Raw genomic sequence first — 21,407 nt, forward strand, 5'->3', positions numbered from 1 at the left:
AATCATTAATCAGAAGACTATTGATCAGATATGAAAATATCTGAAAGGTTATATTAGGAAATTATAACTTTGTAATCTGAATACTTTCCTTGGTGCCCCAACTTCCTAGTTAATTACAGTTACATGATTATTCAGTTTAACAGAGTAACCAATTACAGAGAATCTTTGATAAAAACAAAGTATTCAGTTTAATGATAGTAAAGACACGACAATGGCGATTGTATGGCTGTGTGCTCAATTTTATACACCTGTCAGCAACAAATGTAGCTGAAATAGCCGAAGCCACTAATTTGAAGGAGTGTCCACATACACTATCTTCAAAAGTATCTTGAAGGTTGGAACAAATGTCTGGATACAACTGAACTGCATACAAAATGTTTTGTGAGGAGAAATCTTGGGAACGTATTAATCGTGGAGAGGGATGTCAGAGACTTGCTAACTCCAGGACAAGCAGTGGCCCGGCCCTACCCTTATATGGTGGCATTTCCACAACAGAAAAAGTGCCGTCTAAACATTCAGTAACTTTTAAATAAATACAGTTACGAGCTAAATGTGTATTATATTGTCAATTAACATTATGACAATATATTTGTCATGTCAAAATTAGGCCCATATTCTTTTTATGGATCTGAAAGGATTGGATGAATGAAAGTAACTTGGCAAAAGCTGCACTCAGCCTCTTTAAAAGCTAGGAGGTCCCATCACCATATTGCTTACATCTAGTCCGATCCATTTAGATCTGTGAACGCTAAAGGGCTAAGGCCTAGACAGGAAGAGAAAGCAAAGTGTTGGACACCTTCCAGCCCAGATAAGTTAAGGAAATTGTATGACTATTAGGACACAGCCTGTCTGAGATATTCAGTACAAAATGTGCATCACAACAATCTCTTAAACAGGCATACGGGCTATTGCTAAGCGTTCCATGCATACCCCCTTCACATTATAGATTCATATAAATATACTACAAAAATAAATACAGAAACAAATACAAATCATTTTGTAATAGGCAAAATAGTTGAGTACTGATATTTTCATATTAGGAAGTTTGCAAACTACAGACTACAGTCTATTCTACCAGTAGGAACATGAAACTGTTCGCCATTACGCGATTAAACAGTATTGTGAAATAGCCATTGAACAGATCAGTACAAAAATCATCCCCATTATGCAAGGAAATGGGTCCATTTGGGCTGTAGCAACTCAAGGATGTATTCTGCTGATGGTTGGAGTTGCCACATAGAACCCACACTTGGCCCAGTCCACAAGAGATGGCAAACAAAACCATATTCATTCAGCTTGTTAAAAATAAATAATACAATCCCTAATCATTGTAATTTTTTCTTCCTTTCCCCACCATTTTGCCTTTTGAAAATCACAAACGAAGGAGTTGCTGAAAAGCTTAAATGTTCAATGACTCGTTTTGTCAGTGCAAACATTTGACCCCAATATAGTAATAATATCCACAGTTTAACCATACATTTTTCCTTTTAATTTCTGCTGTAAAGTTGAATTGCCAGTAAGTAATAGAGACCCAACTAACTGCTAGTCCAATAAACCAGGGTGTACTGCCAATGCTAAAGTTCAGGCTTGACAACCTTCCTCCATATTCATATTACAGAAAGACTATACCCTCAAGACGAGGATGACGTCAATCTGCCCTTTCAACTGACAGAAATAGGAGAAATCTCCTTCCAACTTGGCTTAAAAAATATCACTACCAAAAGCCCTGGTAAGATTGCCTCGATCCTCCCGTTTCAGCGGCAGAGAGTGGAGTTGAGTTCCGTGACATAGCGCCCCCTATCTACAGAGGTCCTGCACTACAGGTTTACATTGGCGCTTTGGCTGGAGTTTCCTCCTCCTGCCAGGACAGCTCTGCTTTCTGTCTCGGTGGTTCCTGCTGTTGCTGCCTGATGACTGTCCTGTTCCTGTGCTTGGCTGTATGTTGGCATTGCTGTTCTGACAAGACATCAAACTCGCTCTGTCCACCTGTTGCCAGGAAAACATATAGGGTAGATTAACTTTACTGTCCCATTTTTCCTTGGAACAACATTTAGTGTGACATCATAATTTGATGTGTGGTAATTTAACACTGAAACGTGTCTGTTATACCTTGCTCTTGTTCGACTGGCTTACGCGGCTGCTGGAAGAGAAACTTGTATCCCTGTGATTGGTCAATCCAGCACTGGGTACAGATGAGCCTCGCCTACCCCGCGTGGAGGTCACCGGTTTACAGCAGACTCCGTCCGAATCCTGGAGGGATCATAGCAACCAATCGAGCGATGGCAAAATATGATTTAACGACAGGCATCTCAATGTTTTAACGCATGAAAGGGTAGATTACCTAAGGGACCTTTCTTTTTATTAACCCCGTTTTCTCCCCAATTTCGTGGTATCCAATTGGTAGTTAAAGTCTTGCCGCGTACGGACTCGGGAGAGGCGAAGGTCGAGAGCCGTGCGTCCTCCGAAACACAACCCAACCAAGCCGCACTGCTTTTGACAATGCCCACTTAATCCGGGAGCCAGCCGCACCAATGTGTCAGAGGAAACACTGTGCACCTGGCGCCAGGAGTCGCTAGTGCGCGATGGGACAAGGACATCCCTGCCGGCCAAACCCTCCCCTAACCCGGACGGGTCAACCGGACGCAGCCAGCTGCGACAGAGCCTGGACTCTAACCCAGAATCTCTAGTGGCACAGCCTTAGACCACTGCGCCACTCAGAAGGCCCCTAAGGGACCTTTCTGATAGATTACATATTTTAGAGCTTTAAATCACAGGTGCGAATGAAAGGCCAACACTGGGGCTGTAGTTATCAAGCGTCTCAGATCTACGCGCCAGAGTATCACTTGATACATACAGTGCATTCGTAAAGTATTCAGACCCCTAGACTTTTACCACATGTTGTTATGTTGCAGCCTTGTTCTAAAATGTATTACATCGTTTTTTAAATTTATGTAAATAAGATATTTCCATTTTTTTTAAATACATTTACAACATTTCTAAAAACCTGTTTTCGCTTTGTCATTATTGTGTGTAGATTGATGAGGAAAATGTTTTATTTGATCAATTTTAGAATAAGGCAGTAACGTAACAAAATGTGGAAAAAGTCAAGGGGTCTGAATACTTTCTGAGGAGCAAAGTGTGTGGAGAAGAGCAAAGTGTGTGGAGAGAACACTCTGTTTCACAGGGCACTCACAGCGTCACTGGAGCTAGCTGATGAAGAATGTGGCGAGGAGAATGATGAAGAGGGGGGAGGAGAGGAGGAGCTGGGGGACTCTGCCCCTTCCTCAGAGAGATTGTTGATGCATTCCTCCATCTCCTGAAGCTCCACCAGCAACGTGACATTACCTGTGACATCAAAGGGGAATGGTAAAAAATGTGGGGTTCGACAATTTTATACTGTTTTGATACAGCGCTATAATTGGGCTCTAAAATGTCTCCTCTCCTTACCTTTTAAGGTCAGGGAGTTCAGTGATAGGGCAGCCCACTTCATGGTGATCCAGTCTCTGTATTCAGCAACTTCCTGGGTCACCCGGATGATTCTGCCCAGTATACTGCAAGACACACAATCATTTATATTACTACAAGTTGGAACAGTGGACAATATTTTTTTCCACTTAATATTGTTGAAAATATACAGTGCATTCGGGAAAGTATTCAGACCCCTCAACTTTTTCCACATTTTGTTACCTTACAGACTTATTCTAAAATGGATAAATTGAGATGTTTGATCGGGTTCAAGTCAGGCCTCTGTCCTTGAGTGGCCCAGCCATTCAGAGACTTGTCCCGAAGCCATTCCCACGTTGTCTTGGCTGTGTGCTTAGGGCCATTGTCCTGTTGGAAGGTGAAACTTCCTTAATCTTTCCCTCGATCCTGACTAGTCTCCCAGTCTCTGCTGCTGAAAAACATCCCCACAGCATAATGCTGTCACCACCATGCTTCACTGTAGGGATGGTGCCAGGTTTCCTCCAGACATGACACTGGGCATTCAGGCCAAAGAGTTCAGTCTTGGTTTCGTCAGACCAGAGAATCTTGTTTCTCATGGTCTGAGAGTCTTTAGGTGCCTTTTACTGCAGGCTGTCATGTGCCTTTTACTGTGGAGGGGCTTCGGTCTGGCCACTCTACCATAAAGGCCTGATTGGTGGAGTGCTGCAGAGATGGTTGTCCCTCTGGAATGTTCTCCCATCTCCACGGAGGAACTCTGGAGCTCTTTCAGAGTGACTATCGGGTTATTGGTCACCTCCAGCCAGCTCTAGGAAGAGTCTTGGTGGTTCCAAACTTTCTCCATTTAAGAATGATGGAGGCCACTGTGTTATTGGGGACCTTCAATGCTGCAGAAATGTTTTGGTACCCTTCCTTAGATCTCTGCCTCAACACAATCCTGTCTCGGAGCTCCATGGACAATTCCTTCGATGTCATGGCTTGATTTTTGCTCTGACATGCACTGTCAACTGTGGGACCTTATATAAACAGGTGTGTGCCTTTCCAAATCATGTCCAATCAATTGAATTTACCACAGGTGGACTCCAATCAAGTTGTAGAAACATCAAGGAAGATCAATAGAAACAGGATGCACCTGGGCTCAATTTCAAGTCTCAGAGCAAAGGGTCTGAATACTTATGTAAATACGTTTTTGTTTATATATATATATATCACACACACATACACACGTGTAGATTGTTGAGGGGAAAACATTTTTAAAAATCCATTTTAGAATGAGGCGTAACAAAATGTGGAAAAAGTCAAGGTGTCTGAATACTTTCCCAAATGCACTGTATTGTTCAAAGTTCCATTCCTGGCAGTCAGCTCCAGCAAACCCATCACTCAGAATTATGTGACTGTAACCCTCCCCATATGTCCCGGTCCTGCCCAATACCTCTCGCCGTGGTTGTTGAGGTGGTACTTAGCGATGGGCGACACAGCGTGGCTCAGCACCATGAAGGCATAGTCAAACACCTGCTTCACCTGCATGGCCCCGTATGAGCTACGGCCCACATCATTACCTGGACAACACAGGACAGACACCAAACTCTCAAGGTCAGGTACAAGCTTAGACTTGGCAGGTGCTTATTGCAGGAGTTCTCAAACGTCATCTCAATAAAACAACTGCATCTGATGTTTTATTTATGGCAGAAGTCAGAAGCACAAGCCACTACATTGAATTGATTTTATTAACCCCATTTTCATGGTATCTAATTGGTAGTTACAGTCTTGTCTCATCGCGTACGGACCCGGGAGAGGTGTAGGTCAGAGATGCATCATATAGGTAGCTAGCTACCATACTGTAACCAGCATATGCAGTAAGGAGTCTTAGACAAACTACAAAGGTGTGAACCCAGGCTCACCTGGCTGCAGTGGGTCTTCAATGTAGAGCAGGGAAGGTCTGTATCCATCCAGCATGCTCTTCTGGACCTCGTCTTTGGAGAGGTAGCAGCCCCCATCCTTGATCCGGATCCCCGTCTTCAGGTAGTTAAAATGGCGGCCGTACAGCTCAAAGAACTCTATGAGTAGGACACCAGTGTTGGCGTTGGGACTGCAGGCGTTCTCCCTGCTATGAAGCTGAAACGCACACACTCTATTGTCTATTACTTGCTTCCATCGTAAGAACACGTACTAGTAAGAACACTATGCTGCTGGTGACAAATACAATTTGCCCTCGGGGATCAATAAAGTTTATTCAATGGTACAAAATGTATATCTCTTCACTCTCAACGGTTGAGGAAATTTAATTTAAAAAATTAATTAGAATACTAGATTGAGAGTATAATGACAATAATACAAGGATGACGGGCACCTGTAAGAAGCTGACAGCGACTAGGAAGAGGCAGTAGGAACTGATGCCTCCTGTAAACACTTCATTCATGTCTCTTTGTAATAAGAACTGCTTCAGGACTAGCACCAGGTACGGAAGCACAGGATATTTCTGAGGAGAAACAGATGGAGAGAAAACTTTAGAGAACAGTAGTTCACACTATGAGGATTGTGCCTAAATTCAGATGACGCTCAATCATTAGAAAGAAACACACACATACTACCAGATAAGCTAAATGCCTTCCATGCTAATTTAGAGGCATGTAACGCTGAACCATGCATGAGAGCACCACCTGTTCCGGACGACTTTCTGATCACGCTCTACATAGGAGATGTAAGACCTTTAAACAGGTTAATATTCACAGCCGCTGAGCCAGATGGATTACCAGGACGGACACGTACTGACCAGCTGGTAAGTGTCTTCACTGACATGATCATCCTCTCCCTGTGCCTGTCTGTAATACCTACATGTTTCAAGCAGACCGGCATAGTCCCTGTGCCCAAGGATGCCAAGCTAACCTGTTTAAATGACTAATCGGCACGTAACACTCACATCTGTAGCCATGAAATGCCTTGGAAGGCTGGTCATGGCTCACATCAACACCATCAGACACCCTTGGACCCACTCCAATTCCCACCTGGACAAAACTAACATCTATTTGAAAATGCTGTTCATTGACTACAACTCAACATTCAACACCATAGTGCCCTCCAAGGTCATCACTAAGCTAAGGACCCTGGGACTGAAAACCCCCCTCTGCAACTGGATCCTGGACTTCCTGACATGCCTCCCCCAGGTGGTAAGAGTAGGCAACAACACATCCGCCATGCTGACTCTCAACACCGGGGCCCCTCAAGGGTGCATGCAAAGTCCCCTCATGTACTCGCACGACTCCAACACCATCATTAATATTGCCAATGACACGACAGTAGTAGGACTGATCACCGACAACGATGAGACAGTCTTTAGGGAGGTGGTCAAAACCTGTCAACATCAGCAAGACAAAAGGAGCAGATCGTGGACTACAGGAAACGGAGGGCCGAGCACGCCCCCATTCACATTGACGGGGCTTTAGAGGAGCGGGTCGAGAGCTTCAAGTTCCTCGGTGTCTACATCACTAAAGATCTATCATGGTCCACACACACCAACACCAGTCCTGAACAGGGCACGACAATGCCTCATCCCCCTCAGGAGGCTGAAAAGATTTTTGCATGAGCCATCAGATCCTCAAAGGGTTCTACAGCTGCACCATTGATAGCATTGTGACTAGCTGCAATACCGCTTGGTATGGCAACTGCTTGGCATCCGACCGCAAGGTGTTACAGAGGGTAGTGCATTCGGCCCAGGGTTTCCGTTAAGCAGCTTTTGTCCGATAAAACATTTAAAAGCTGAAGGATACAACTGGCACCGGCAAATTGGAAGAAGAAAAAGTGCTATTGCGAACTAATGCTTTTTAGCCAATTCATTGATGGAAATACATTTAACTGGTCATGCTTATTGGTCTACAGGTTAATTTGCATACTTTTGTAGAATTAAATTGGCGCAGATATACAGATAGAGAGCCTTTGAGTGGAGAATCTGTCAGACTGCGCATGAGCCACTGCAGCAACATCTTGTGGTGCTTTCAAGACAACTGGGAACTCAAAGAAATAGGAGGTCAAATAATGACGTCAGTGATATTCAGCTTGTAAAGTCGGAACTCTGGAAAGGGGACAGAGTTCCCGAGTTGGAATTCCGAGTTGGATGAACGACTGGAATTCAAATTTTCCCAGTCGGTCAAACCCTCCCCTAACCCAGACGAAGTTGGGCCAATTGTGTGCCGCCTCATGGGTCTCCCAGTCGCGGCCGGCCGACACAGCCCTGGAGCGAAATCCGGGTCTGTATTGATGCCTCTAGCACTGCAGCGCAGTGCCTTAGACCGCTGCGCCACTCGGGAGGCCCGTGCAGTGCCCTTTTGACAAACAGTATTTTCCCCCTAAGTGCATTATGGAATGAACATTCGCATGTAGCCTACTGCCTTGTGCGCATTCCTGTGCTCATAAATGTGAAGAAACAAATGTTTATCAACATTTTAAGCTAAATGTTCTGACCTCTTGCATCACTCATTGCTTTTTAACAAAAACAAATTATGTAGCCATGAATTTAGGATCTATCGTCCCACAACTGTCTCAGAGTATGTTTGGAATAGGCTATTTCTTTCTTGACAAACTGACCAATTGAATATGCAGCCTAAACTCTTCTACTATAGTAGATTGACATAGGCTAGCAATTTTGCTGTTCGTTACTCAAGACGAGTGGCTGAGGAAAAGTAAACGTGGACAGTTATTCTAACATGTTCAAAGAGCACATCAGAATTGGGTAAGAAGGACCGTACAGTGTTGCATCCTAGACTTGCATGTTCTGTTAATATGAATTACCATAATCTAAATGTGATTTCTGTCATTCTGAGCACCGTGGGTGGACGCTCTAATCAGGTTACCCACCTAATGCATATGGAGCCGGTAAATCTAAATTTTGCACCACCTTTTTCTAACGGAAACCCTCGTACGGCCCAGTACATCACTGTCAAGGACTCCAGCTACCAAAGTCATAGACTGTTCCTTTTCCTACCGCACGGCAAGCGGTAACGATGCACCAAATCAGGAACCAACATGACCCTGAACAGATTCTACCCCCAAGCCAGAAGACTGCCAAATATATTGAAAAAATATATAAAATGCAACAAGTTCAAAGATTTTACTGAGTTACAGTTCATATGAGGAAATCAGTCGATTGAAATAAATAAGGCCCTAATCTATGGATTTCACATGACTGGGAATACAGATATGCATCCGTTGGTCCCAGATCATTTTTTTAAAGGTAATGGGCCCCCGGATCTCGTCAAGGTATTTCTGTGCATTCAAATTGCCATCGACAAAATTAAATTGTGTTCGTGGACCGTATCTTATGCCTGCCCATACCATAACCTCACCATGTGACACTCACAACTTTGACATCAGCAAACCGCTCGCCCACACGACGCCATACACGTGGTCTGTGGTTGGGAGTACTTATTTTCCACCATAATTTGCAAATAAATTCATAAAAAATCCTACAATGTGATTTTCTGGATTTTATTTTCTCATTTTGGCTGTCATAGTTGAAGTGTACCTATGATGAAAATTACAGGCCTCTCATCTTTTTAAGTGGGAGAACTTGCACAATTGGTGGCTGACTAAATACTTTTTTGCTCCACTGTGTGTGTGTGTGTGTGTGTGTGTGTGTGTGTGTGTGTGTGTGTGTGTGTGTGTGTGTGTGTGTGTATATATATATATATATATATATATATATCACACACATCTGTTCTGAAAGGCCCCAGAGTCTGCAACACCACTAACCAAGGGGCACCATGAAGACCAAGGAGCTCTCCAAACAGGTCAGGGACAAAGTTATGGAGAAGTACAGATCAGGGTTGGGTTATAAAAAAATATCAGAAACTTTGAACATCCCAGGGAGCACCATTAAATCCATTATTAAAAAATGGAAAGAATATGACACCACAACAAACCTGACAAAAGAGGGCCACCCGCCAAAACTCACAGACCAGGCATGGAGGGCATTAATCAGAGGCAACAAAGAGAACAATGATGACCCTGAAGGAGGTGCAAAGCTCCACAGCGGAGATGGAGTATCTGCCCATAGGACCACAGAGCTGGGCTTTACGGAAGAGTTTCCAGAAAAAAGCTATTGCTTAAAGAAAAAAATAAGCAAACATGTTTGGTGTTTGCCAAAAGGCATGTGGGAGACTCCCCAAACATATGAAAGAAGGTACTCTGGTCAGATGAGACTAAAATGTAGCTTCTTGGCCATCAAGGAAAACGCCTGGTCTGGCACAAACCCAACACACCTCTCATCACCCCGAGAACACCAAGCATGGTAGTAGCGGCATCATGCTGTGGGGATGTTTTTCCATCAGCAGGGACTGGGAATCCGGTCAGAATTGAAGGAATGATGGATGGCGCTAAATACAGGGATATTCTTGAGGGAAACCTGTTTCAGTCTTCCAGAGATTTGAGACTGGGATGGAGGTTCACCTTCCAGCAGGACAATGACCCTAAGCATACTGCGAAAAGCAACACTCTAGTGGTTTAAGGGGAAACACTAAATGTCTTGGAATTGCCTAGTCAAACCCCAGATCTCAATCCAATTGAGAATCTGTGGTATGACAAAGATTGCTGTACACCAGCGGAACCCATCCAACTTGAAGGAGCTGGAGCAGTTTTGCCTTGAAGAATGGGCAAAAATCCCAGTGGCTAGATGTGCCAAGCTTATAGAAACATACCCCAAGAGACTAATAGGCTGACCACACCGCTCACGTAGCGTGAGCGTTGCAAAATAAATTTAGAAATCTATGTTAATCAATTGTTGCACCCACACTGCTCACGAGCGTCTGCGTTGCCAAGGGCTAAAATAGAACTCCTTTCTATTTATGACGCAGATGGCTCTGCAAGTCCTGCCTCTCCCATCTCCTCATTGGTTTATAGAAGCTGGTACCCACATGCCATCTCCTCATTGGTTATACCCACGTAGGTGATTGAAAGACGAACTGTGTTGCCGGTCACGGTAGTAATACTATGAAAGTTAGATGCCAATCACCATATAAGTTCAAAGAAGAAAACGCCTGGAAAGAGGAGAGATGACTAGAAACGATTCGGTTGACCGTTTTATGTGTGGATTAATTGTCGGAGTAGAGGACTTTCTGCATTTCAGGTAAAATAACAACTCAATGTTTATATCCCAGGACAAATTAGCTAGCAACAGCAAGCTAGCTAAATAGGACAAATTAGCTAGCAAGTGCAAGCTAATTAGCTAAATTGCTATAAATGTTTAAGGATTTTCGACCTGTTCCCAAATTAATGTAATTGGTTCAGAGTTTGTTTTGATATTTTAACCTGCGTGTCGTGATCGCTTTTGGTGTAGGGGGACAATATAAATGTATGCACAATGGCAGCGCGCAGCCGGTTTGGGTTCCGTGTTGCAGTTGTAATTGCTGCAAAAGGTGGCTCTACAACGTATCGACTTTGGGGGGGGTGAATAGTTATGCACGCTCAATTTGTTTTTTGTTGTTGTCTTATTTCTTGTTTGTTTCACAATAAATAAATAAAAAATTGCATCTTGAAAGTGGTAGGCATGTTGTGCAAATCAAATGATACAAACCCCCCAAAAATCAAATTTAATTCCAGGTTATAAGGCAACAAAATAGGTCAAATGCCAAGGGGGATGAATACTTTCACAAGCCACCGTATATAACCAAGTTATTATTATTATGTGAGATTACTTTTCTATTATTTCTCCATTTTCTGTCTCTGCATTGTTGGGAAAGGCCAGTAAGTAAGTATTTCACTAATAGTCTAAACCTTTTCTTCACAAAGCATGTGACAAATAAATACATTTTGATTTGACACACACACACACACACACAGGGAGCATTTTACCTTTTTATAATCTTTGATGAGGGCAGCAGCTTTGACAGCATTCTTCATGTTGAAACTGATGTCAACTTTGACCTCCGTGAGAGAGTCTGTCAGTTTGATGATTGGCACCTAAAGACCAGACAAGATCAGATTTGACTGGCATACAGACACCGATAATTCCCTGTCCAGAATTATGTTCACAACACACACACACACACTTAACAAGGCTTCCCTCCACAGACAGACACACAAAACACACACTACCCATTACCGTGGCCTTGTCCAGCACTTTGACAGAATTCTCCTCCACCACTTTGTGTTTCCTCAGCGCTTCTTCTAACCTCCACAGAGGGAGGGTGTCTCCTTCCCTGAACTTCACAAACACCACCAGGTCAATGTCACTGCAACATCAACACAAAGAATCACATTATATTCCTCCTTGGCGTAAGTTGGTGATAATAAAGGTTATGAATACTTTTTCAGTAAGGAAAGGACTTGAAATTCAACGACAGGTTACCTAGTGGGTAGATAGAGACCCGTGCTGAAACTTCCAAATACTTGAACCTGCAAAGCAAGTTCACACCATGAGTAATGAGATTGCATATAAAAAACTCCATGACAACAACGATAAGCTATAAAATGATCATATCAGTATGCATGCTAATAAGAATTACTGCACCATTTCAAATTCAATAAATAACTAGACAAGGAAGTCAATGGCTTTACATCTCCAACTACAGTGAAGGTGATTGACTTACGTCAGCAGTGGGCCAAAGGTCCTTAATGACCCTCTCTATCCTCTCCACCACCTCCCTCCTCATCTTCTCCTCCTCCGGCCGCGGAGACATGTAGGCATAGAAGTCCTGGATCTCCTCATGGAGCCTGCAGAGTAAGAGACACACAGCGTGGTTAGAATGTTGTGTTCTAGAACGCGTTTGAAATACTTCAATAGTAATGCAGTCAGGGGTTCCCTGGTAGATTTGACACTTGAAACATGGATTCATTAAATGTCTTTTTATCAAGTCTCAAGCTTATTGACAAACAAGTAGGCTAAATACCTATTACATTTCATATTTTCTGTTATAGCAAACTAATCACATAGCACTACAGTGCGTAGACCAGCAGTGGCCTTCAGTCTGCCAGTGTACAATGTAGCCTGTGATTACTGAGCAGGGAGTTACTATAAATACACTAGTGGGTAAGTATGACACTATACTAAAGAGCAGCAGTGTGTATTCCCAGGAGGACATGACATGTGTCAGCCCAGCCAGCTGCTTTTCAATACGGCATTCAGAGGGTAATAAAGTGCTTTAGAATAACCCTCAATGGTGCATGGGACAAGGCTATCTGCTGCATCACACTAGGCTTTAAATACAGTAGAGGAGGAGATACGGTTCAAATGAATGATTCTGCATGTACAGGTCTCAGTGCAGTGGTGGGTTTAACTGAAAACTCATAGTATAGGCCCTCGGCAATTGTGATAGTTTTGGGTATAGGCCCCATTTCTGAAACTATATAGTATAGCAATGAAATATCTGTAATTTATGGAGCCCAAACTATTATAAAATCTTACATTGAAAATGTAGGAATACACGTCTTACACTGACTAACACAGGTACCATCATCTTCTCAGTATGTCAAATAAGAAGGGGTGTGTTGACCAGATGAGGCATTGGAATGTATCAGAGCTGGTCTAGCCTTGTGTGGCGCCAGTTCTGATCTACCTGGTCAGGTTCTGGAGAAGAAAACTAATGAGAGAATAACACCGTAGACCCCTACTCTTTCAACTCACATGAGTCCAAATGTGTCTATGCACTAGCCTTTTGATAAGACTGCTCATATTCTAACCAACTGCTGCTGAATAGAAATATGAAGTTCAGGGAAAGTCATCTTTTATCAATGATGAGCTAGAAAATACATTGCCTGGCTACCCACACTCTTTGCTCCAGCCAAACACTACGCCACACCCACAGACTTTAGATTCTTCTCAAAAGACAGAGCAGTGGAAGAATTTAGTTTGCAGTCTTTACCTGGCCGGCTCCCCTTGCTTCACTGGGATTCTCTAACTCTGACCCTTTTATGGGGGCTAAGACACTGGCTTGCTAGTGCTCTCCCATGCCGTCCCTAGGAGTGGTGTATAACGTCTAGCCAGGCTTTTTTCGCTATACTCGACTTGAGTGGATTGAGTCAATTACATTATCTTCCTGTCCAGACTTGGGTGAGGTTATATCCTGCCACTGTCCCCCAACCCCCCGCTCAGTCCCAAGTATCTACAGTGCCTTCGGAAAGTATTCAGACCCCTTCACTTTTTCCATTGTTAGGTTACAGCCTTATTCTAAAATTGATTCAAATGGTCCACCCCCCCCCCCCCCCCCCCCCAATCTACACACAATAGCCAATAATGACAAACCAAAAACTTTTGGGGTTTGTTGTGTAATTCTTTTTTTGAAATTAAAACTAGAAATCTCACATTTACATAAGTATTCAGACCCTTTCAGTAATTTGTTGAAGCACCTTTGGCAACAATTACAGCCTTGAGTCTTCTTGGGTATGATGCTACATGCTTGGCACACCTGTATTTGGGGAGTTTCTCCCATCAAGGTCTGAGAGTCTTTAGATGCCTTTTGCCAAACTCCAAGTGGGCTGTCATGTGCCTTTTACAGAGGAGGGGCATCTGTCTGGCCACTACCATAAAGGTTTGATTGGGGGAGTGCTGCAGAGATGGTTGTCCTTCTGGAATGTTCTCCCATCTCCACAGAGGAACTCTAGCTATGTCAGAGTGACCATCAGGTTCTTGGTCACCTCCCTGACCAAGGCCCTTCTCCCCCGATTGCTCAGTTTGGCCGGGTGGCCAGTTCCAAGAAGAGTCTTCGATGGTTCCAAACTTCTTGCATTTCAGAATGATGGAGGCCACTGTGTTCTTGGAGATCTTCAATGCTGCATCATTGTTTTGGTGCCTTTCCCCAGATCTGTGCCTCGAAACAATCCTGTCTTGGAGCTCTATGGACAATGCCTTCGACCTCATTACTTGTTTTTTTTTCTCTGACATGCATGGTCAACTGTGGGACCTTATATAAACAGGTGTGTGCCTTTCCAAATCATGCCCAAGCAATTGAAATTACCACAGGTGGACTCCAAGTTGTAGAAAAATCGGGAAGGATGATCAATCAAAACAGGATGCACCTGAGCTCAATTTCGAGTCTCATAGAAAAGGGTCTTGTAATTTGCACACAAAAAAATCTAACAACCTGTTTTCACGTTGTCATCATTGTGTAGTGTGTAGATTGATGAGGATTTTTTATTTAATACATTTTAGAATAAGGCTGTAACGTAACAAAAATGTGGGAAGAGTCAAGGGGTCTAAATACTTTCCAAAGGCACTTTATGCTGCAATAGCCTCTCTCTCTCAGGACCTGAGCACTAGGACCATGCCTAAGGACCACCTGGCTTTGCGACTCCTTGCTGTCCCAGTCCACCTAGTCGTGCTGCTAATCCAGTTTCTGCCTTTCTGCCTGTGGCTATGGAACCCTGAATTGTTCACTGGACCTGCTTCCTTATCCCAGACCTGCTGTCTCGACCTCTGAATGCTCTGCTATGAAAAGCCAACTGACATTTACTCCTGAGGTGCTGACCTGTTGCACCCTCTATAACCACTTATTATTATTTGACCCTGCTGGTCATCTATGATGAACGATCCAGCCTTAATGGCCATTTACAACCTCCACCGGCACAGCCAGTAGAGGACTGGCCACCCCTCAGAGCCTGGTTCCTCTCTAGGTTTCTGCCTTTCTTGGGAGTTTTCCTAGCCACTGTGCTAGTACATCTGCATTGCTTGCTCTTTGGGGTTTTGGGCTGGTATTCTGTACGAGCACGTTGTGACGTCTGCTGATGTACAAAGGGCTAAAATAATAAATGTTATTGATTGACTGATTTAGTTTGAGCAGAGAGGAAGGGTCGTCACTAGTTACCACAGCCAAAAAGTAATAAACCCTGCATATGTATACCATTTCTATTATTAAAATGTGATTTTAAACCTAGCCACAAGGCAAACCTTAAATTAAGACCAAAAAGCACATTTGTGTTCACATACATTTTTACGATATAGCCACATTGGCTACAATGGTCCCATCTGATATTTCCTCCTCGGGACTGCCTTACATTTTTGAGGACATTTATTTTCATCGTTAGAGCGGCCACTAGGGTATCTGGTCAATATAATGGGATAATCTGTGGTTTGAGAGGTCACTCAGGATAGGAAAAAAAGACCATGTAGGAGGATCCTTCTGTATGAGAAATCATCTCATGTTGATCAATTTATCAGGTACAAATCATTGCCAACACACAGAAGTCCCTCCCTGTGCTCTGTAATAAATCGTCAGCCAGACAGTTCAAACATGACAAGTTAGAGCAGTTATGCTGCCCCAGGCATCCTTCCTTACCCCAAAATCCCTGCAGTGTAGTTTCTGGTTTTCCAAGGCGTGTCCGTGTAACCAACTCTACGGCATCCAGTTTCGTCCACCGTAGAGTTGCAGCTAATACTCAATAAACTGCGGTTAAAACCGAAAGTGCTCGCTCGGTTGTCTCTCCTCCGTCTGTTCCCAAATTCGTATTCTCTCTCTCTTCCTCTCCAGCTACCGAATGCAGTGCCACCCACAATCCCGGCACCACTACTGCCCTTCCCCGCAGGATGCTGGTTGATATTTTCCTCCAATAAATCGGATAGCTGTTCTATTTTATTATCGCCTTTCGGATTAATCGTCCCTTGCATTCTCGCCTCACTGCTGCTCGTGCCCCCGTCGGGTACTCCGTACTGAATCACGTTCCCCGTGACCCCGTTCACCGATACAGTTGTACCAGAACTAGTCTTGGTGGTGGGCGTGTTCGAGGTAGCAGAGCCGTGGTTCTTATGATTATTCAAACTCAAATTGCGCAGACCATGAGTCGTTATCCAAATCTTCAACCACGCGCTGCTGGGTTGGGAACCAGGAGAATATTGGATCCACGCACCCGTGCACGGCACGCTCGCTAGGTTTGCGTGACTGGCACTGTCACGATAGAGGTAGCTACACTGAGCTGCTAACGAAAGAGGAGAATTCATTGGTGCGGCTGGCTTCCGGGTTGGATGCGCGCTGTGTTAAGAAGCAGTGCGGCTTTGGTTGGGTTGTGTATTGGAGGACGCATGACTTTCAACCTTCGTCTCTCCCGAGCCCGTACGGGAGTTAAAGCGATGAGACAAGATAGTAGCTACTAAAAACATTTGGATACCACGAAATTGGGGAGAAAGGGGGGTAAAATTCTAAAGAAAAAAAAGAAAGAGGAGAATTGACAAGTTATGCGTACAGTATATACAAATCCAATAATGTAGATGTAAACAACAGTCTGTATTAACACGACACCAAATTAAATTGTGGAAATACAGACGTGGAGTATTTCTTAAGAACAAAACGTGACACTCCATCAATGGCGGAAATGACAGTATTGCTCAAAACAAATATGATGGATATACTGACAAGATGCATGTCTCTTCGCCCTAACAATGGGAGTAGATTTCCACAAAGAGGAACGGCGAGATGTCTAGCTCCCGCCTATTTGTAGGATTGTTGGATATGTCATTATTGTTGTCCTTTTTTTAAACGGCCTGTATTCAATGGAGACAGACGATATGCTACTAGCATCATGCCATGAATATCCATAGCTATCTCGAGACAACTCCGATATTGTTTTTTACTCAAAGTTGCCGGGATGTCACGTGTCCTACCTATATCTGTCCACTAACAACTTTAAGCATTACTAAAGTAAATTCGATTAAATAATCCTCACGTAGCCAATAAGACATACATTTTTATTGACCAAATTCGAAACTCCCATTTATGGCCTCCATACAAAAAAATTATTGCTGATCAACGAAAAAAAACTACCCGCTTGAGGGTGGCAGACTTTCCGCCAAATTGGGCCATTCAATTTCAATTTAAGGGCTTTATTGGCATGGGCAACGTATGTTCACATTGCCAAAGCAAGTGAAATAGATGAACAAAAGTGAAATAAACAATTAAACATGTACAGTAAACATTCCACTTACAAAAGTTCCAAAAAAAGACATGTAAATGTCATATTATGTGTATATATATATACAGTGTTGTAAGGATGTGCAAATAGTTAAAGTACGAAAGGGAAAATAAATAAACATAAATATAGGTTGTATTTACAATGGTGTTTGTTCTTCACTGGTTGCCCTTTGTGGCAACAGGTTAAAAATCTTGCTGCTGTGATTGCAGACTGTGGTATTTCACTCAATAGATATGGGAGTTTATCAAAATTGTATTATTTTTCAATTTTTTTTGTGGGTCTGTGTAATCTGAGGGAAATATGTCTCTAATATGGTCATACATTTGGCAGGAGGTTAGGAAGTGCAGCACAGTTTCCACCTCATTTTGTGGGTAGTGTGCACATACCCTGTCTTCTCTTGAGAGCCAGGTCTCCTTTAGGTGGCCTTTCCTTTGTTATAGAGCCAAAAAGAATGGAGAAGTGGCTCTTCGTGTTGTTGTTTGTTTAGAGTTTTCCAATTTTCCCAGAAGTGCTTAGATTCTATGGATTCTTCAATTACATTGGGCTGATTTCTGATGTGCTGTTCCTTCTTTTTCTGTGGTGTATTTCTGTATTGTTTTAGTGATTCACCATAGTGAAGCCGTAGGCTCAGGTTTTCTGGGTCTCTATGTTTTTGATTGGATAGGTTTCTCAATTTCTTTCTTAGGTTTTTGCATTCTTCATCAAACCATTTGTCATTGTTGTTAACTTTCTTAGCTTGTCTGCTTGACATTTTTTCATTTGATAGGGAAGTTGAGCAGTCAAATATACTGTTTAGGTTTTCTACTGCCATTTTTTCCAGGAAATTGTCTAGAATGGATTGAAATTGTTTTTGTCAAATAGTTTTTTGGTAGATTTCCATACTACTCTCCTTCCATCTATAGCATTTCTTAATATTATTCAGCTCCTTTGGCTTTGATTCCTCATGATTGAGCCATTTCGGGCTCCCGAGTGGCGTAGCGGTCTAAGGCACTGCATCTCAGTGCTAGAGGCATCATTACAGACGCCCTGGTTTGAATCCAGACTGTATCACAACCGGCCGTGATTGGGAGTCCCATTGAGCGTCGCATGTTGTCCGGGTTTGGCCGGTGAAGGCCATCATTGTAAATAAGAATTTGTTCTTAACTGACTTGCCTAGTTAAATAAAGGTTAAATTTTTTAAAAATTTAGTTAAGTTAAAAATAAATAAAATTGAGTGACACTGTTCAAGTAGAGTGTGATTTTGCTGTGATCTGATAGGGTTGTCAGTGGACTGACTGTGAACGCTCTAAAGAGACTCTGGGTTGAGGTCAGTGATAAAGTAGTCTACAGTACTACTGCCAAGAGATGAGCTATATGTGTACCATAGGAGTCCCCTCAAAGCCTACCATTGACCATGTACATACCCAGCGTCCGACAGAGCTGCAGGAGTTGTGACCCGTTTTTGTTGGTTATGTCTGTTGTGTCTTGATCCTGCTGGTCATCTATGAACATTTGAACATCTTGGCCATGTTCTGTTATAATCTCCACCCGGCACAGCCAGAAGAGGACTGGCCACCCCTCATAGCCTGGTTCCTCTCTAGGTTTCTTCCTAGGTTTTGGTCTTTCTAGGGAGTTTTTCCTAGCCACCGTGCTTCTACACCTGCATTGCTTGCTGTTTGGGGTTTTAGGCTGGGTTTCTGTACAGCACTTTGAGATATCAGCTGAAGTAAGAAGGGCTTTATAAATACATTTGATTTGATGTTGTCGTAGTTGTGTCTAGGGGGGATTATGGAGGAGGGAATGTTGTCAACTCCAGATAGGTGTTAGTCCCCCTGTGTGCTGAAAGTGTCAGGTTCTTGTCCAGTTCTGGCATTTAGGTCGCCACAGACTAGTACATGTCCCTGGGCCTGGAAATTGTAGGATGGTGAAGCTGTCATCGTTAAAGTATGGGGATTCTATTGGGGGGATGTTGAGGTAATTTCCTTATTAATTTCTAGCCAGATGTAAAATGTTCCTGTTTTGACTAATTTAATAGAGTGGGTTAGGTCTGCTCTATACCAAATTAGAATACTCCCTGAGTCTCTTCCTTGTTTCACACCGAGTAGTTTGGTGGATGGGACTACCAGCTCTCTGTAACCTAGAGGGAAACCAGTGGGTCCATCTCATTTATACCATTTTTCTTGTAGGATGACAGTCTGTTTTTCCAATTTCTTTGATGAAGTCTAGGTTTCTGCTCTTTAGGCCAAAGGCAGATGACCTCAGAACTTGTATATTTCAGGATGAGATAGTAAAAGCTTTGTGTTCCAAAGTGTCTAGTGTTGTTTTTGTGTGGTTTAGGCTCGGACCGTCACAGTAGGTATGAGCAGAGCATGTTGAGCATGATATACATATCTCTTAGGTCGCAGGATGGGGCTTGGGCGGGTGTAATAATGGGGGTTGGGCCTGTTGCTCTGGGCATATCTCCTACTGTCATGTTGAGGCCCTTGTCGCATGATGTTGGCAGAAGGGGCATAGGTCTAATATGGGGGGGCATAGTTCTAATATGGGGGGGCCTATATAGAGTGTGGCCAGGGTCTGCTTGAGGTGGTCTTAGCTGGTTGGGGTGTGGCTGGTGATGCTGTGGTCTGGGTGTAGGTCCTCTTGCCATGGGTTTTCTCAGTGCTCCTCCTTTTCTATGCTATATTTAAGCAATAAGGCACGAAGGGGTGTGGTATATGACCAATATACCACGGCTAAGAGCTGTTCTTAGTCACGACGCAACGCAGAGTGCCTGGTAACAGCCATTAGTTGTGGTATATTGGCCATACACCACAAACCCCGGAGGTGCCTTATTGCTATTATAAACTGCTCATCGACGTAATTAGAGCAGTGAAAATAAATGTTTTGTCATATTCGTGGTATACGGTGTGATATACAACGGCTGTCAGCCAATCAGCATTCAGGGCTCGAACCACCCAATTTATAATGGCAATTACACCATTTTATGTGCATGCTGCCACTTACTATGCGGGATGGAAACAGGATTCCCCCCAAAAACGGAACTACTAAAAAACAACCCCCCAAAAAATTATACAGTACCAGTCAAAACTTTGGACACACCCACTCATTCAAGGGCTTTTCATTATTTGTTTTACTATTTTCTACATTGTAGAATAATAGTGAAGACATCAACACTATGAAATAACACATATGGAATCATATAGTAACCAAAAATGTTTTAAACAAATCAAAAAATGTTTCTTCAATGTAGCCACTCTTTGCCTTGATGACAGCTTTGCACATTTTTGGCATTCTCTCAACCAGCTTCACCTGGAATGCTTTTCCAACTATCTTGAAGGAGTTCCCACTTATGCTGAGCACTTGTTGGCTGCTTTTCCTTCACTCTGCGGTCAAACTCATCCCTAACCATCTCAATTGGGTAGAGGTCGGGTGATTGCGGAGACCAGGTCATCTGATGCAGCACTCCATCACTCTCCTTCTTGGTCAAATAGCACTTACACAACCTGGAGGTGTGTTTTGGGTCATTGTCCTGTTGAAAAAAAAATGATAGTCCCACTAAGCACAAACCAGGTGGGATGGCGTATCGCTGCAGAATGCTGTGGTAGTCATGCTGGTTAAGTGTGCCTTGAATTCTAAATGAATCCCTGACAGTGTCACCAGCAAAGCACCCATCACACCTCCTCCATGCTTCACCTTGGGAACCACACATGCAGAGATCCCCCGTTCACTGATTCTGTGTCTCACAAAGACACAGCGGTTGGAGCCAAATCAGACGAAAGGATTGATTTCCACCTGTCTAATGTTCATTGCTCGTGTTTCTTGGTCCAAGCAAGTCTCTTCTGTGTCTGTTACTTGAACTCTGTGAAGCATTTATTTGGGCTGAAATTTCTGAGGCTGGTAACTCTAGCGCTTGAAGGTTTTTGCGACTGAACTTGAAGAAACTTTCATTCTGGAGTCGCCTCTTCACTGTTGACGTTGAGATTGGTGTTTTGCAGGTACCATTTAATGAAGCTGCCAGTTAAGGACTTGTGAGGTGTCTGTTTCTCAAACTAGACACCTTCATTTGTTTTCTTTTTTTCTCACCTTTATTTAACCAGGTA

General features: G+C 43.3%; 1 protein-coding gene across 1 annotated transcript; it reads right to left on the reverse strand.

Moving 5' to 3' along the window:
* Nucleotides 1-191: 191 nt before the first annotated feature.
* Nucleotides 192-16,352, reverse strand: LOC110499252 (terminal nucleotidyltransferase 4B). The gene is made up of 12 exons (XM_021576265.2): nucleotides 15,702-16,352; nucleotides 12,021-12,144; nucleotides 11,780-11,826; nucleotides 11,534-11,663; nucleotides 11,284-11,391; nucleotides 5,792-5,920; nucleotides 5,343-5,556; nucleotides 4,874-5,000; nucleotides 3,448-3,551; nucleotides 3,194-3,345; nucleotides 2,110-2,250; nucleotides 192-1,986 (listed from the first exon to the last, which is right to left on the reverse strand). Exons 1-12 carry the CDS (start codon nucleotides 16,028-16,030, stop codon nucleotides 1,798-1,800), a joined length of 1,794 nt encoding a protein of 597 aa, XP_021431940.1. The 5' UTR covers nucleotides 16,031-16,352; the 3' UTR covers nucleotides 192-1,797.
* Nucleotides 16,353-21,407: the final 5,055 nt, after the last annotated feature.

The sequence above is a fragment of the Oncorhynchus mykiss genome, chromosome 2 (assembly GCF_013265735.2).
Source record: "Oncorhynchus mykiss isolate Arlee chromosome 2, USDA_OmykA_1.1, whole genome shotgun sequence".
In the NCBI taxonomy this organism is placed as follows: Eukaryota; Metazoa; Chordata; class Actinopteri; order Salmoniformes; family Salmonidae; genus Oncorhynchus; species Oncorhynchus mykiss.

What these genes read in the sequence shown, in the direction of transcription:
- LOC110499252 (XM_021576265.2), bottom strand. Translation starts at nt 16,030, where the DNA reads ATGCAAGGGACGATTAATCCGAAAGGCGATAATAAAATAGAACAGCTA. An exon ending in AAGTGCTGGACAAGGCCACG is followed by an intron (nt 11,392 to 11,533) that starts GTAATGGGTAGT and finishes TCTGGTCTTTAG; the next exon opens with GTGCCAATCATCAAACTGAC. An exon ending in TCGCTGTCAGCTTCTTACAG is followed by an intron (nt 5,557 to 5,791) that starts GTGCCCGTCATC and finishes TGTGCGTTTCAG; the next exon opens with CTTCATAGCAGGGAGAACGC.